This window comes from Mustela erminea, chromosome 1 (assembly GCF_009829155.1).
Source record: "Mustela erminea isolate mMusErm1 chromosome 1, mMusErm1.Pri, whole genome shotgun sequence".
NCBI lineage: Eukaryota > Metazoa > Chordata > Mammalia > Carnivora > Mustelidae > Mustela > Mustela erminea.
The window spans coordinates 2,726,120-2,742,023 of record NC_045614.1 but is presented as its reverse complement, the minus strand read 5'-3'; the positions used below and the strand labels follow the sequence as shown (position 1 = coordinate 2,742,023).

At 61.3% G+C, this 15,904-nt stretch overlaps 1 protein-coding gene across 4 annotated transcripts in view; it reads left to right on the top strand.

The window, feature by feature from the left end:
• The window catches only part of ZFR2 (zinc finger RNA binding protein 2), a 36,137-nt gene that overhangs the window by 9,809 nt on the left and 10,424 nt on the right, over nucleotides 1-15,904 (top strand). For 2 of the 4 annotated variants that reach the window (XM_032306189.1, XM_032306206.1), the window contains exons 2-10: nucleotides 5,422-5,635; nucleotides 6,574-6,691; nucleotides 7,109-7,333; nucleotides 7,437-7,726; nucleotides 10,566-10,748; nucleotides 11,794-12,022; nucleotides 13,081-13,238; nucleotides 14,091-14,210; nucleotides 15,574-15,698. In XM_032306189.1, the coding sequence (XP_032162080.1) occupies nucleotides 5,422-5,635; nucleotides 6,574-6,691; nucleotides 7,109-7,333; nucleotides 7,437-7,726; nucleotides 10,566-10,748; nucleotides 11,794-12,022; nucleotides 13,081-13,238; nucleotides 14,091-14,210; nucleotides 15,574-15,698 (1,662 nt within the window). The remainder of the gene's footprint in view (nucleotides 1-5,421; nucleotides 5,636-6,573; nucleotides 6,692-7,108; nucleotides 7,334-7,436; nucleotides 7,727-10,565; nucleotides 10,749-11,793; nucleotides 12,023-13,080; nucleotides 13,239-14,090; nucleotides 14,211-15,573; nucleotides 15,699-15,904) is intronic. The other 2 variants (XM_032306197.1, XM_032306217.1) reach the window with 2 other exon arrangements.

Here is a 15,904-nt window from a genome sequence, read left to right as displayed (position 1 = left end):
TGGGTCGCGGCTCTCAGATGTAGGGCAGAAGCTGGGGTTTATGCAGTAAGCAATGGGGAGTCGCCAAGATACCTGCTCATAAGACTTGTCCTGCTTTAGGATGCTAAGGAGGTGCTTTGGGCTGAATTGTGCCCCCCCAGCCCCCATTGGGACTGGAGGTAGGGCCTCCAACAGAGTCATTCCAGTTCCGTGAGGACGCAGCGGTGGGTCTGAGACAGCCATCCTGGCCCCATTCTGTGGGCTGTGCTTGGTCTGTGGTCAGTGCGGTGGGAGCCAGGCTGGGCGGGAAGCCGCGGGAGGAGGCCGGCACCAGGAGGCGTGTGTGGAACGTACGTGGCCGGTACCTTGCAGCTTCGCCAGTAACGTTTGGTGGTTTAAAGAGATGCCACAAACCCTTCCCTCCCTTCAAAAGTCGGGGCCTAATCCTCTGCCCTGGGGTGCGGGTTAGATTTGGTAATTCGCTTCTAACTAATGGCGCGTGGCTGAAGTTCTGCCTGGTGACTGGTGTCAGAGTTTGTGGCAAGTCCGGCTTCCGCACCCGACTCCTCGCTTCTCCCCCTGGGAGAAGCCAGTTGCTGTGTCTGAGAACACACAAGCCGTGCTGGGAACAGCCCGCCCAGGAGGCTCCAAGGCCCCTTGCAAACAACCAGCACCAAACTGCCCTCTGGCTGAGGGAGTGCGCGGGAAGCACAGCCCACCACCCCAGTCAAGCCTTCGGACGCTGCCGGCCTGGCCCCTGCCTTGCTGGTGACCTCGGGAAGAGCGGGAGCCCAGAGCCCAGCCAAGCTACTCCTGCGTTCCTGACGCGCAGAAACCGCGAAGGTCAGCATCACTGTGCGAAGCCGCAGCAGTGGGATGATGCTTGACGGCAGTACGTAACCAGTGCGCGGTGTCCAGTGTCCGCCAGTAGGAAGCTGGGCAAGGGAATTGTGACCCATTCAAACCCGCCTCTAAGTTCGGGAGGCCCAGCTCGGAAGTGCCAGTGGACCGCGTACCATATGCCCGAACACTTCATAAACCAAGCAGGCAGAAAGTTAAATACAGTATGTTTTATCTTACCCGCCTTGAGAAATAAACCTTCCCAGTGGCCAAAAAACAGAGGCCAAGGTTTTCCTACTTGGCAAAACATCAGTGATGACTGAATTTCTCTATTATCGTACATGTCTGGGCATTCTGTTGAGGGACTAGTGCTGTTTGGTGTCTTAAAATAAATTCGTAAATGATTGTATATGCTGTAAAATTTATTTTTAATTTATTTATATTATTTTATTTCAGCGTGAATGATGTTTGTGTGACCAAGATTTTCGTATGTCATTTGAGTTTGGCTCCTATAATGACCTGAAGCAGGTGACATCGGTGGGCTTACTTGAGTCCTCCCTAAAACTTAACTGTAGACGTGCTCACCCCCAAGACCTCACTCGGAATAGGACTGTGCTTGGAGACGGGGTCTTTAAAGAGGTGATGAAGTTAAAATGTGGTCACAAAGGTGGGCCCTGATCCAGTATGACTGGCACCCCTGTAACGGGGGGATGGGGACACAGACACGCGTCCAGGGACAACCCTGTGAGGACACAGGAGAAGACGGTGTCTGCACGCCCAGGAGACGACTGGGAAGGAACCGGCCCTACCAACTGCCTGATCCTGGACCTCCGGCCCGCACAGCACTGTTGTTGGCGCTGCTCTGTCGTGGGACTTTGTAACGGCAGCCGGAGCCGACCAGCACAGCCCCTTTCCCGATCGGGGTTCCACCTCAGAGCTGCAGAACGCAGGAGATGGTCAGAGAGCCCGAGTCCCTAGAGGGACGGGCCACAGCCGGCGCCATCCCGGGGTCCTCGTCCCCTCGAGGGACATGAATTCTTACCTACACAGACGCCTGGGGGCGCGAGGCCTTCATTTCTGCTCGACTCTCTGTTGAGAAAGGCTGAGAAGGGCTGAGCTAAAAGATCCAACCTTAAAATGCAGTTACAGCTGGAGTGTCCAGAGCAGGTGTATTTGCATCAAGAACACTGAGCAAATATAAAACATGGAAAAATCAACATAATTTTTCATGTGTTTCTAAAAAGTTTCTTTTCTTGCGCGCTTGGGTGGCTCAGTTGGTTAAGCGACTGCCTTCGGCTCAGGTCATGATCCTGGAGTCCTGGGACGGAGCCCCACATCAGGCTCCCTGCTCGGCGGGGAGTCTGCTTCTCCCTCTGACCCTCCCCCTTCTCACGCTCTCTCTCTCTCTCTTATTCTCTCTCTCAAATAAATAAAATCTTTAAAAGTTTCTTTCTTAAAATATTAAAACATGTCTGTTAAACGTTAAGACAAAATACGGGGTGGGGGGTGGGGGAGTGACTGGTAGTGGTTGTGAGGTTTCTTTTTATTGTAGCAAAATAGACATAAAATGTACCATTGAACCGTCTCCAAACACACAGCTCAGCGGCATGAAGCACACTCACCCTGTCCTGCGAACACCCCCCACCCTCTGTTTCCAGAACTTTCCATCCCCCCAAAGGAGTCTCCATCCCCACAAAGCACGGACTCTCCACCCTCTGCCCCAGCCCTGGCTCCCACCATCTCTCTGTGTGGACGGGACTCCTCTGGGGGCCTCCTGGGAGTGGGGTCTATGCACGATGTGTCCTTCTGGGTCTGGCTCCGCTCACAGCCCATTGCCCTCGGGTCCCTCCACACCATGGCAGGGTCGGGATTCTTTCTAAGGGCGGATAATCCATTGTGTATGAGTGTATGAGTGTAGACCATACTTTGCTTTCATGTTCTAGAGCAAGAGGCGGGGAGAAGGGTCTCTCCAGGGCCTGAACAGGAGGCCCTTTAGTCACAAGACAGGGAGGGGGCCTACATGCTTGTATGCTTCTCAGTAAGTGTGTGTGTGTGGGGGGGGGGTGGGGACTTCTGGTGCGGCTCATAGGTCTTTCTGTGATGGTGGAAACGTTCCCTCTGTGCTTTCCACCACGGTCACCACTAGCTACCTGTGGCTCATGAAGCCTGAATTAATTACAATGAAACTAAATGTCGAATTCCACTCCCCAGCCGCGGGAGCCACACACTGTGAGTGCATAGGGGCCAGACATGGCTGGTGCCACTATATCGGACCGCGTGGCTCTAGAATGTGGGGCCAGGTTTGGGGCCCTCTAGCCCAAGGGAAGGGCAGCATGGGACACAGCAGAGTTAAAAATGAAGGGAACACAAGTGTTTTATGGAGCTGGGGCCTTCCGGCAGCCTGGGCGTGTCGGGGCTGGAGAAGCAGGAGGCGGGGTAGGGGCAGAGTAAGGGCGTAGCTTTATACACAACCTGACGCGGACAAACGACACTGTGTGGCATGAAGGCTTGCTCCCAGGCAGTAAAAGTCTAACAATCACGGCCAACCCCAGACGGGGGCAGCGGGGAAGGAAGGGAATCTGATGGGGGACCATTCAGTGTTCATTATTTAAAGAAGTTCTGAAGCAAATACAGCAAAATAGGAAGGCTTGGGGCACCCCAGGGTGTGCCCTTATTATGTTCTAGGCTCGGAATATTTTTGCAGTAAAGAGGCCTTAATACCGAGGGATTCAGAGAGCCGGCCGGCCGCCTGTTCCACCTGCTTTTGGCCAAGGAAGTCTCCGAGACGGGGAGAAGAGAGCCACCATCGCGCCTCGGCTCCCTGGGGGAAATCCGCGGCTCGCACGGCTCCCTGGGGGAAATCCGCGGCTCGCACGACTCCCTGGGGGAAATCCGCGGCTCGCTCAGCTCGGGGGGCGCCTCCGTCTCACCTGGGAGAGGAAGGCATCCTGGGTTGTTGCGGAGTGGACGGCTGGCTTCCCTTTGTGTCGTCATTTTACTGTAGAGCCGCAGATTTCGAGTTGTTCGGACGGCGGCCTTGCACCTGGGAGTGGCCCCTGGGGTCCAGGACGCTGCCTTCCATTGCATCTGGAAAGCTGCCGTAGATGGGAGCTTCGGGGATGCCCCCACCCGCCCTTTCCCAAACACATGCCCCTGGGGATGCCGGTATGCACCTGGTCCCACCGCTGTTACTGCGCACCTGCTGTGTGCTGGGTGCTACTGCAGCGCCCAGACCTTGGGACACTGCCATCCTGTGCCCCTGTGGCCTTGTGCTGTGGAAGAGCGGATGACCAGGGCACAGACAGGTCGGAGAGGATCAGGTGGTGCTGGGAAGAAAACTCCAGCGGGGTTCTGCTGTCCTAGACGGGCTCGGAGCGGGCTTGTTGGAGGAGGTGGCATTCGAGCAGTGACTTCCAGGAGGGGATGGGGAGCATCGGCGTCAGGGCTGCCATCTCAGAGCCTTGGAGGGTTCTAAGCAGGAGGGCGATACGGGCAGGTGTATGCTGTGCTCTGGTTGCCAGGGGGACGGACATGCCAGGGAGCGGGTGGGCAGACCCCGGGCAGGGGTGAGGCCCCGGGCTCTGCTGGCCCCCAGCTCCTGCGAGGTACGTTTGCACTTGACTGTGGCTGACCCTCGGCATTCTGCTCAGCCTGGAGGGCGCTGCCCTTGTTGTCCCAGATGGGCAGCAAGCCACTCAGAGGGACAGGAAAGCTCGGCTGTCATTGTGTGGCTAGCTTTGGGCCAGAACGTGTGTGAAGGTACCAGGTGTGTGAGCACCGCTGGCTGCGGTCCCTTTGTCCCCAGGCCTGCCTGCCCCAAACCCCATGCATACACCTGGAGTCGTCCCCTGGTTTGCGGGAGCTTCATGGGACCCGTGATGGGGCTAAAAGCTTTGACGGTCCTTCCCAGACAAAGGGACTTTCCCAAGGACCGTCTCCTTGGTGGCTGACACTTAGGAGAGTGAGGGGTGCTTGGGTCGCAAAGATCTGGGTCTGAATCGAGCACTTGACCTGTGTCACTGACCTGCAGAATTTCCACATTCAGAAACGGGACCGATGGACAGACAGACATAGCGAGCACGTCACTGTGGCAGTACAGGGGGAATGTGTAGTCAGAGGCTCCGTGCCACACAGAGCACGCTGGCAATAAAGCGGGTTCTCGTGACTACGAGTTTGTAGTTTCACGTTCACCGATCTGCATTTTAGTAACTGGGGACCCACTCATCCCTCGGTCACAAAATGCCATTCAAGTCCAGCTTCCGTGGAAGAAACTTGATGTCCAGGAAGAGCTTGCTGCCCGCACAGGTGGGCTGAGAAGACCAAGGGGCTCAGGCCCTGACTTTGCCACTTCCTGTGCCTCAGTTTCCTCTCCTGCAAACGGGGACAAGGTGCGTCCCTGACGCAGAGTTGTTAGCACGTTGTGTTATTTTGTGAAAAGTGCTGAAACCCCAGTCTGCTCCTGTAGCAAGGTCTTAAGAAACGTCAGTCACAGAAAGAATGGATGCACCATAGGCATCCAGAGCGGCCAATGCCCTCTGGATGGCCTGGGGGCCCCTGAGCACATCTGATGTCGCCGGTGTTTGTGTGTGTTTGTGGTTCTAGCACCGGGCCTCCGATGGCTTTTCCCCTCCCCACCTCTGGAGCCAGCCTCTCAACGGGACCCGCTGCTGGAATGGGTCCCGCTGTGACCCCACCGTTTCCCGCAGCTACCCTGCCCCCCAGGCCTGTGCCCCCAGTGGGGTATGGCGGGTACCAGCTCCACTCTAGCCCGCCCCAGGAGCCCGCCCCGGCGTCCACCATGGCTCCCTCCTACCAGGTATCAGCATGGTCTTTCTTTGACTAGCACCGGATAACGTTGAGGGGGCACGTGCAGTGGGCGCCCCGTACAGGCACACAGACGGGGACACGGGCTTATCTCCCTGCCCCTGACAGGGAGCAAGGGATGGGCTTGTGCTCATCGGGCGTTTCTGGTGCTGAGGATGCCAACTTCCCCCCTCCGAGCTCCGGGACTAGAGATCTGGCCGCTGCGTTTCCACTTGGAATTGCCAGCGTGTCCCATGCCAGACATGGTCCACCCCTCCTGAGCCTCTGCCACCCACCGCTGGGACCCCCTCATGTCAGTGGGTGTACCAGGGGCTGCCCAGCTGGCAAAGCTCACGCTGTCTGGTTCCACCTTCTTCCTCCTCCCTTACTTCTGGGACCCCCCCCGCAGCCCACCCCCAGGCTCTCGCGCACCCCCAGGGCTGGCCTCTGCTTTGGTCCTCCACCGCCGGTCGCCGTCCTATTCCACGCAACGCCCTGTGAGACCCTTGGCACGGCACCCAGACCCTCCCTGAGCCCCTGGCCCCATTTGTCCCCCCGGCCCCCTCTCCTGGCTGCAGCCGCTGTGCTCAAGCCCTCTGCACCTCCCGCAAGCCGGCCAACCGACCCCGTGTGGCGGCCCCTGCCTCCGGCTGTCCCTGCCCGGAGCCCCGCCCCCACGTCCGCACCTGCTGCCGGTCCCTGCACGGCTCCTCCGAGGAGCGGTCTCCGAGCTAGGCATTCCGCAGAGCACTTCTGCTCTCAGATGGTAACATTTCCACGAGAGCGGCCACATCTGTGTCACTGGTCACTCTGTCCCCAGCTCCTGAATGGCCCGGTTCAGAGCAGGAGCCTAGGAACCCTGGGGACACACACGCGTGGGCTGAGCGAGGGCATACCCTGCTCTGAGAGGCTCCCCCACCATCATGTGTCGCTCTGGTAACCCCCTCGCAGGACAGTTACAGCTGCGGACCTCCGACAGATGCTGGAAGCTACAGTAGCTTCGAGAGCAAACAGTATTACCTGCCCGCTGCCAGCCAGCCCCAGCTCACGGCCACGGCCTGCCAGCCAGGTGTGTTTCTGCAAGGAGCCACTGGCTTTACAGGGGGCGGGGAGGGCCCCCCCTCCCCGTAAGGTCACACTCCAAAGTTTGCAGATCGGCAGGCGGGCTGGGGGTCTCTTCACTATGCCTGGAAGGCTTGGGCGGGGGTGGGGGTGGGGGAGAGAGGGCGGGAAGGAAAGAAGCAGAACGAAAAGGGAGCTAGCAGGTTTATTCCGGAAGGCTTCCCCCACTGGAAGGAGGTGAGTTCTGCTGAGAGCCTGGAGTTTCCGGATGGCAGAGCCTGGGGTTCTGGACTTGCAGGCGGTCGTGGCCAGTAGGGGTCTGGGGAGGCCACGGGCACAGTTACAGGGCAGGCGTGGCTCCCGCTGTCCGCCTGCGGGTTGTGGTAAAGGGTGGCTTTGCAGAGAGGTTCTGCTTGCCCTCCAGGGACTAAAGGACCTTCTGTCCAGCCCAGTGGAGGGTGCAGCCAAGCGCAGCCCCTACAGCCCGCGGCCACCGCCTCGGCAGGGCAGTCAGCTGACGCCCCAGCCTTGAGCTACGCCGAGAACTACACCTACCCGCTGGCGACCGGCGCTCTGCCCATGGCCTCTGTCTCCCCGCTGCCTTCCTATGCCCCGACCTCCTACAGCCCCACCTCGGCCCCGGACACGGGTAAGATGAATCGCTGTGTACCAGCAGGCACAGGCCATGCCTCTCGCAACGTCCTCCAAACCAACCCGTCTCCCTATGTCTGGTTTTTCTCTCTGCTTCCTAGGACCTGCCTACCCGAGCTATGAAGCAGCGGTGCACTCGGCAGCCGGTCCTCAGTGTCCCCCACCGCTGCCCCTCCAGCTGCCACCGCCTCCCCAGCTGCCCTTCCCACTCCCCACACCCCCAGGTTCCCTGTGGGGCAGCCCTGGAAGCAGTCCCAGGGCCAGCTCTGCCACCGGCAGCCTCTCTGGAAAGCTTCTGGCGCCTCCCAAGGCACCGAAAGCCAAGGGTGGCCCCAGGGAGCCCCCACTTCACTACTGTGACATCTGTAAGATCAGCTGTGCTGGTCCCCAGGTCAGCTGCCCTCCACACCTGCTGAGCAGGCCCAGAGGACCTTCCTGGGGACTGCGCTGCCCGCCCTAGGCTGGGAGAGCCCCCTTCCGCGACCTGGCTAACCAGACATCAGGGGCATTGCCTGTCCCCAAAGGTCTGTTAGTAAACTAGCAGCGTCCAGGGCACGTCAGGTTTGCCTTTCCTGCGTGCTGGCGGAGGGCGGAGGGTAGGCACGACACTGCCTGCTGGTGGCAGGAACGGGGTCTTGGGGCTCCCCTTGCCTGAGCGGGCGGCGGTAGGCAGAGCCCCTTCCTCGGCCCGCGATGGGTGCGGGCGCAGCAAAGTTCCAGGAGGTGCCGGGGGCGGGGTGCACACCTCGATGCAGGGCCCCGGGTGGACAGAAGCAAGTGTGTGCGTGCGCGTGTGTGTAATTGTCTAAGGGAGATCCCCCAGCCACACTCCCAGGTAACCCAGCTCGTCCTCTGGAAAGGACACGAGGTGCAGGACACGAGGGCCCTGTCTTCACAGGAATCACGTGCTAGTTTTGTCGTCTTTCTGAGAGAGAGCTGGAACCCGGAGGGGTGCATAGACCCCAGGATCGCAGGCCATCGGGGTGCGTGGGGAGACCCTGGAAGCCCCCCTCCGGCCCCCACTTACCCAGGTGGGCCAGGGCCTTTCCTATCTCCTGCCGTCTCTACAGGCCTCTTGATTGAACCTTGTGCACGCTTTTTCCGCAGTGAGACTCGCGCTCGTTAAAGGGAGGTTCGTTTTCTCTGCTCCCACCTTGGCTTCTCTGCATGACTTTTATTCTGCATCTTGGGTTCTCGGTTCCTCTCACGGGTCCAACACCAGCCTCTGCTGATTCTAGACCCTTCACAACACTGTGTTGCGTGAGTGCGGGATGCTCCCCAGGAAGGGGACACGTGAGTGCTGTGGGGGAGGTCGGAGCCCAGCCCTGCGCTCCCTGTCACCGGAGCAGGTGTCTGAGCTGGTCTCCTCGGGGACAGCTGCAGTGACAGGCTTTGCCCGAGCATGTCCCCACGTGTGCAGTGCGCCACAGAAATGTGACCTTTTGTTCCCAGCTTTTTGCTGAGGTCTGTAGCATTCTTCAGATTGGAAATTAAAAAAAAATATTTATTTATTTATTTGATAGAGACAGAGAGATCACAGGTAGGCAGAGAGGCAGGCAGGGAGAGAGGAGGAAGCAGGCTCCCCGTTGAGCAGAGAGCCCGATGGGGGGCTCCATCCCAGGACCCTGAGACCATGACCTGAGCCGAAGGCAGAGGCCTAACCCACTGAGCCACCCAGGCGCCCCCAGATTGGAATTTTGACGGAGGATGTTGTAGGTTGCGGACAGATGTAAGTCACGACTCAGACACGTCCCTGTGTCCCCAGCCCGGCTTCCCCCATGGCAGCCAGTCTCCCAGCCAGGGTGTTGACCTTGATCGAGGCTCCTTCTTACCCTCAAGTCTGCAGTTTCACTTGTCCCCACGTGCACGTGTCTGGTTCGGTGTGCACTCACCCCCCAGGCGGGCTCCTGCTGATGCTGCCACCGTGCCGCCCCCGCTGGAACCCTGAGACTTTCGAGCACTGACCCACCCACCCCCTGCCCTGCGCCTACTGTGTGCGAGGGTGTCTGTCCCCGGGCTCCCCGTGGCCCCTGGCAGTCCTGGTGCCTGTTCTCGAGGTATCTGTCTAGGTGGCCTCTCTCAGGACAGCCCGGTTGGCCGTGTAGCCTCCAGGCCAGCCCTGCGGGGCCAGGGGGAGCCCTCGGAGCTGCAGGAGCACCAGATGGGCCTCTTCCCAATGCGCCCTCTTGGTCTCCCTCTCACACGCTGGACACGTGTTGGCGGCGGGGAGTCCCGGGGCAGGAAGACCGTCGCAAACGGTTCCTCTTACTTTGAGCTTAGGACCCTGTGGTGCACGTACCGTAGGTTATCTCCTGCCACTCGCTGTGGCCTCCGCGTGTCAGGGGAAGGCCTGGAGCACGGAACACGGGACCTGGGACTCGAAATGAGACTGTGGTTGGTCGAAGCCGTGGGGTCGAACGGGTGCGCGTGTAGGATGCGGGCTGCCTTCCTCGCGGCTCTAGCGGCAGCTTCCCGTCAGCGTCACTGGGTCTGTCCTGCCAGGCTGTTCTCTGCCCCGCGGGCTCTTACTCGGTGTGTGTGTGTGTGCACGCGCGCGTGTGTATTCTGTGGCTCAGGTCAATGTTCAGAAGTTTCCTGAGTTCCAGTAAGTACTGTCTCTGCCCCCGGTCTGCTCCAGAACCAGCCCGTGTCACTGGCCTGTGTCACCATGTTGGCCCGAGTCTTGGCATAGTCGGGGCACGTGGGTTGAGGTGACCCGCTTGGAGCGTGTTCACTGCAGCTGGCTTCATCTTGAGGGTTCCCGGAGAGGAGTGTGGGATGCCACTAAAAGCTTGGTCACCTGCCGGATGCCATCCGGTATTTCGGGCGTGGCGGTGCAGCCCGCGGGGCCTGCGACGCACACACTTGCTCTGGCCTGGCCCTCTCCGTGTGTCAGCCGCCTCTGACAAACGTGCCCCGTGCGATTCAGGTAGCGGATGTCCTCGTGTGGTTTCTGAGGTCAGATCCTGAAACGCCAGCATTTTCCTTCCAGGGAGGCCCTGAAGCCAAAGCAGCTCACCCATTCTTAGAGGAAAAAGAAACCTGTGGTCCAGGCTGAGCGTCTGGCCCGGTGACTGGGTTTAACGAAGGGGCACTCGAGCGTCTGCGCAGCCGGTGATGGGAGGCAGGGGCGGTCTGGGTGTCCCCGTGAGTGAACCGTGCGGGCGCGTACGTACACACACACACACACACACACACACACACACACACGTCTCTCGCTCCGCCTGCAGACCTACCGTGAGCACCTGGAGGGGCAGAAGCACAAGAAGAAAGCGGCGGCCCAGAAGGCGGGCACCCAGGCCAGCGGCGGCCCGGGCGGGGTGCAGGGGAGGCCGCGCTGCGGGCTCTGTGCCGTGTCGTGCACAGGGGCAGACGCCTACGCCGCTCACATCCGGGGAGCCAGGCACCAGAAGGTAGGAGCCCTCAGGGCCCCACAGCCACGAGGGGGCCACCGCCAATGACAGGAAGCTGTTCGTAAGGGGCCCCGGGCCACTGCATTCCTCCGAAGGGTGTCCCCCTGCCCCCTGGACCAAGGTGTGGAGCGGCGTGACGGCCTTGTCCCCAGACGGCAGGGAGACCACTCTGGGCCTTGGGTGTCTACGTGTTTATAGAAACGAGGGTTCGGGTGTTGATGAGGTCAAACTGCGGGTTCCGTTTGGGGTCTACTATTTAGCAGTGATGCCGATCCGGTTCAGTTACACAGTTCAGCCGGTAAGTGTTCCTGTCGATGTTGATAGCAGTGTTTTAATCGAAGGGAGTAATTTAATACCCATGTTTGTAGTCTCAATTACTATCGTGATATGAACATTTTCCCGTGGCCTTGGAAGTGCCTGTATTATGTCAGCTTATGGAGAAACTCGATGGGATTCCCCCCCTGAGAAAAGGCAGGGAGACCCCACCTCTCTGCCCAGGGTCTGTCCTTAACACGCTCCCGCAGGAACTTTGTAAAAAGCAGCAACCCTTCCCAAATGGTATTGGTAACCTGCAGGATACTGCTTGCTTAAGGGGTGTGTGTTGGCGGCAGGAGGAGAGCCTGGCGGGACACCAGCTTTAAGCCACGTAGTTAAGGGCAGAAGGATTAGGAAGGGCCCTATCTAGGGCCCCACACAGAACCTGCCACACTCCCTCCTGCCCCCGGGCCTTTGCTCCCCCTCCCCCGTGGCTGGCCCTCCGCCATCTCCCCACTGCAGAGCTGGGCCACCCTCAGATCACCTTCCGAAGGGCCTGTCTTGTCCCCTCCTTCGGCCCAGCCAGAGCAGGCTCTCAAAAGCCTGAGCGAACTCAGAGCTATTCAGGGGAGCTGGCAGGAGAGCTGGGACCCAGGACGCGGGGTGTTCTGGGGCCCGGGGAGAACCTGCGGCCAGCCCTGGGCGGGGGCAGGTCTGGGCTGTGAGCGTCAGAGACTTGGAGCCGGGAGGTGTGACTGGGCCCTGACTGGGGGGGGGGGGGCTGTTCCAGGTCTTGAAGCTACACACGAAGTTGGGCAAGCCCATCCCTGCCATAGAACCTGTGCCCGGGGACTCCAGCTCGGCCCAGGCCACCCGCACCAGCCAGCCGGCCCCGCTCACTGCGGAGAGTCCCCCCGCGGGCTCTGCCAAGCCCACAGCCCCTGCGGGTCCCAGCGCGTGCACCCCGAGCAAGCCAGCACTGACCAAGAGACCGGCGGCTTGGAAGGCCATGAGTGCGGGTACGGGTCACAGCCCAACGCCACGCCCGGACTCACTCCTCACGCTGGGATTTCAAAGAAGCGCTTGTCCCCTTCCCTTGTGGCATGCGTGCTAACCCTCCCCTCTCTCCAGAGGGCCCAGGCCCTGGATGGAGGCTGGGGTGGGGAGAGGCAGCCCCTCTCTGCCACATTCCGGCCACCTTTGGGCCATACCCTTAGGAAGCGTGGACAGAGCCCGTGGGGCGGTGGGGGCAGGATTCACATCCCGGTGCTCAGGGTGAACAGAGTGGGCTCTGATGAAATATGTGGGTCTCAGGAAATTGAGGCGGGCACCTGGGTCCCCCACCTGCGGCCCCACCTTTCCTGGGGGTGGCCTGCCCTGGGGGCGCGGATCGAGGGGCAGCAGCTAGGCCCCTATAGACACGCACTCCGCCGACTGCTTCGGGGCATTGCCCGTTTGCCCTCCGCCACTCTGGAAAGTAGGTTCCCCGTTTGCAGAGGGACAAACAGAGGTGAGGCAAGGTCACGTACCTGGCGCTGGGCCACCTCCCGCACAGTGGAGGTGGGATTCAGACCCAGGGCCGCCCCAGGCTCTGCTGTCCACCACCGGCTTTGCCCAGGAAGGGGGAGGAGGATTTATTTTAAGTCTCAGCGGCCCTGTGTTTGGAATCACCACACGACACGAACCGCAAACCGAAGAGCGGTGTGGTAACAGAGACCCGTCTCCCCTGGGGGGCCATGCCAGAGGGGGCTAGCTTGACCGTGACTCTGGGTCCAGCTGGAAGAGTGGGGCGGCCACAGGCTCCTCCGCGAGAGGCCTGCCACCTGGGCCTCCCCGCGGACGCGTTCAGACGGGCACCAAAAGCTGCGTGGTGGGCTGGAGCTCTCAGCTGAGACCCAGGCTGGCGTGAAAGGGGCCTTTCAGGACGGGGGATCCGACCGCCTGACATCACGAGGGACTAAACGGGGAGCAGGAGACCTTGGTTTGCATCTCATTCCACACTTCATGCAGGCGGGCGGGAAGCCGGCCCTGGTTTCTGGCTGGCGCAGGTCGTGAGCAGCCCCGCTCTTCCTTCCAGGGACTTCCAAGCCGCAGGCGGCGGGCAGCAGGGCCCCAGAGGGCAAACGGGCACACCCTGCACCAGATGGGCCTGGAGGTCCACCTGCCCGAGGAGACTCCGCAGAAGCTTCTGGAAGCTGTGCCGCGCAGCCAGTGGGCCCAGGCTACGTGGAAGAGGTAACCGTGCCAGGCTTCCGCTGTGCCCCGGGCCGTCGGCGTGCCCCCACTCCCCCTCTGGGCTGTGGTGAGGGACTGCAGCAGGGGTCAGGCTTCAAGATCGCGCCCCGGGTCTCCATCTGAGATGTACGCACCTGTCCACACACAGTCCGTGGTGAGCCACAGTGTCTTACGGAACTCACTGGAAGGTCCAGGCACTGGGTTTCAGATCCTAGAAGGCAGGCCTGAGATACATAGAGGCCTGGTATCCCTGGGCATCAGGAGCCCGTGTGCAACCTCCGTGGCCACCGCCCTGGAGCCCGGAGCCTGCAAGGCCTGTCTGGAAGAGCTTCTAGACCCAGATTTGGAAGCCTTCTCCCCTGGCCGGTTCCCTGCTTCCCAGGCTCCCCCTCACTGGCTGAAAGGAATTGGGCGCCTTAGCACTTCTTCTGGTTGTGTTCAGCCACTTTTGCCTCCCTAGATAGGAGCCCCGCCGGGGAAGCCCTGGCATTTCGTAGTTGAGGTGATGACAAGGTGCATGAAAGCCTCAGGGGGCACGGCAGGGCCTGTGATGGCTGCAGCTCAGGACGGAGCCGAGGCAGGGGCTCTGTGGACAGGCGGTGGGTGTCTGCACCCCTGGGTGGGGAGCGGGCGGAGGAGCGGGACAGGACAGTGGCTGAGAGCAGCTGGGGCACTGGAGGGTGTGTTGGTGACATGCCGGCTCCCCCAAAGCCTGCTTGGCAGGCGGGACACCAGCGCGCAGGCCTCCCGGGACGGTCCGGTGTCCCCAAGGGGACGTGGGCTGTGCCCCTGCCTGGGGAACCGGGCGCACTGCGTGGGTGGCGGCCGGCTCAGCAGGGCGCTGTGTCTCAGGTGCGCAACGAGGAAGGCAAAGTGGTCCGGTTCCAGTGCAGCCTGTGCGAGTGCAGCGTCGGGAACGCCACGGCCAGGGACACGCACGTGAGGGGCCGGCGGCACCGGCTGCAGTACAAGGTGTGCGGGGCTGGGGTGGGACCTGACCGCCAGGTTTCCTGCACCCCGTCCCACACCCCTAGCAGGAGTTCCGGGTGCTGGGGGCCTGTACCCCACATTCCCTGGAGACCGCGGCAGACCCGGCCCCGGCTGGGATCCCCGTGGCGTCTCTCGACTCCGGACCCACCTGTTGCCGGAGGGGTCCCTAAGCACACGGAACAGGCTTACAGATGCAGCCGAGATGGGGCATGGGGGCAACAGGGGAGCCTGGGGGCCAGAGGTCGTGCCCCAGGGGCCCCTGCTGCAGCAGGGTGACCGTCCTCTGGGAGCCGTTCCTGGGAGGGGCCCGGGAGATGGGTGCCGAGACCCCCAGCACCAACAGAACCTTGGCTGGGCTGCTCTACTCCCCACCTGGGGTTGGCTGTGGGCCCTTCTGCCCCGTGGGCTGCACCGGAGGAGGGGCTGAGAGCCGCCTCCCCCGGCCCCTCTCTCACAGGTTCGCGGGGCGGCGGGACGAGTTGTCGCGTGCATACCCCTCTTCTAGCTACTCCGTTGGGGTGTCACTCACGTGCTACACAGTTCACCCACATGAAGATTACGGTTTCCCGGCTTTTACTGTGGTGCAATCCCAGAGCTGTGACCCTTATGTCTCTCTAGTTCCAGAACATTCCATTACCCCAGAGAGAAGCCTCATCCCCATTCGCAGTCACCCCCAGCCCACGGCCCCCACGAGCCCCCTTCCCAGTCCGCAGACCAGTCTCTTCTGGGCGTGTCACCCACGTGGACTCACACCCTGTGTGGCCTTCTGTGTCTGGTTCCCTTCCTGCGTGTCGTGGGCTCGGGGTCTGTCCCCGGGGCAGCGCGTGGGGGCCTCGCTCCTGCTCGTGGCCGAGGGACACTCCTGTGCGTGGGGGACACACTGTGTATTGGTCCTTCCATCGATGGACGCGTGCGCCGTTGGCAAGAGCAAAGGCCCCCTAGACAGCGCTGCGTTCGGGAACGATGCGGGACTCACCATAAACTACGTAACACGGGAGAATCTGCGACGCCCTTGAAAACGCGGATCGCTGGGTCTCACCGCGTTTCCGCTGAGTTAGCTTGATTCGAAATACGCGCTTGACGTTGGCTCTACAGCGACCCATCCGTGGCCAGCGAGGGCGTCCACGGTGGGGCTGGATTTCCTTCTTTCCGGGCTGCTGTGTTGCGGCCGTGCTCCCCGCGGGAGCTCCCTGTTTCGTGGGTCCCTGGAGCGTCCAGGCTCTGGGGGACGGAGTCCCGTTGTGGAGTCAGCCGGCAGGAGGCCGTGGCGCTGGGGGCTCCTGAGGCTCCTGGCACTTGTCGAAAGGAAGGTCTCCCGTCTCACAGCCCTTCCTGCCCTTTCCAGAAAAAAGTGAACCCAGACCTCCCGATCGCAGTGAAGCCCAGCCACAGAGCTCGGAAGCTTCTGGAGGCCAGGCTGAGGAAGCAGAGGCAGCTGAGCAGGCAGCAGCTTGAGGAGATGCGGCGCTGGTATGCGGGGAATTAGGTGCACGGGGTCCCTGCCGGGCTGCCCCCACCCTCTGCTCGCTTTCGGGCTTGAGGACCCAGGAGCTCACCCCTGCAGTGTGGGCAGGGGACACCGCCCTCGGGGGAGATGGTCACGCAGGACAGCACAAGCCCGCAGCCGTGGAGCAGGGCTCTGGGCTCCCGTTCACAGGGAAGCCCCGGGTCTGTGC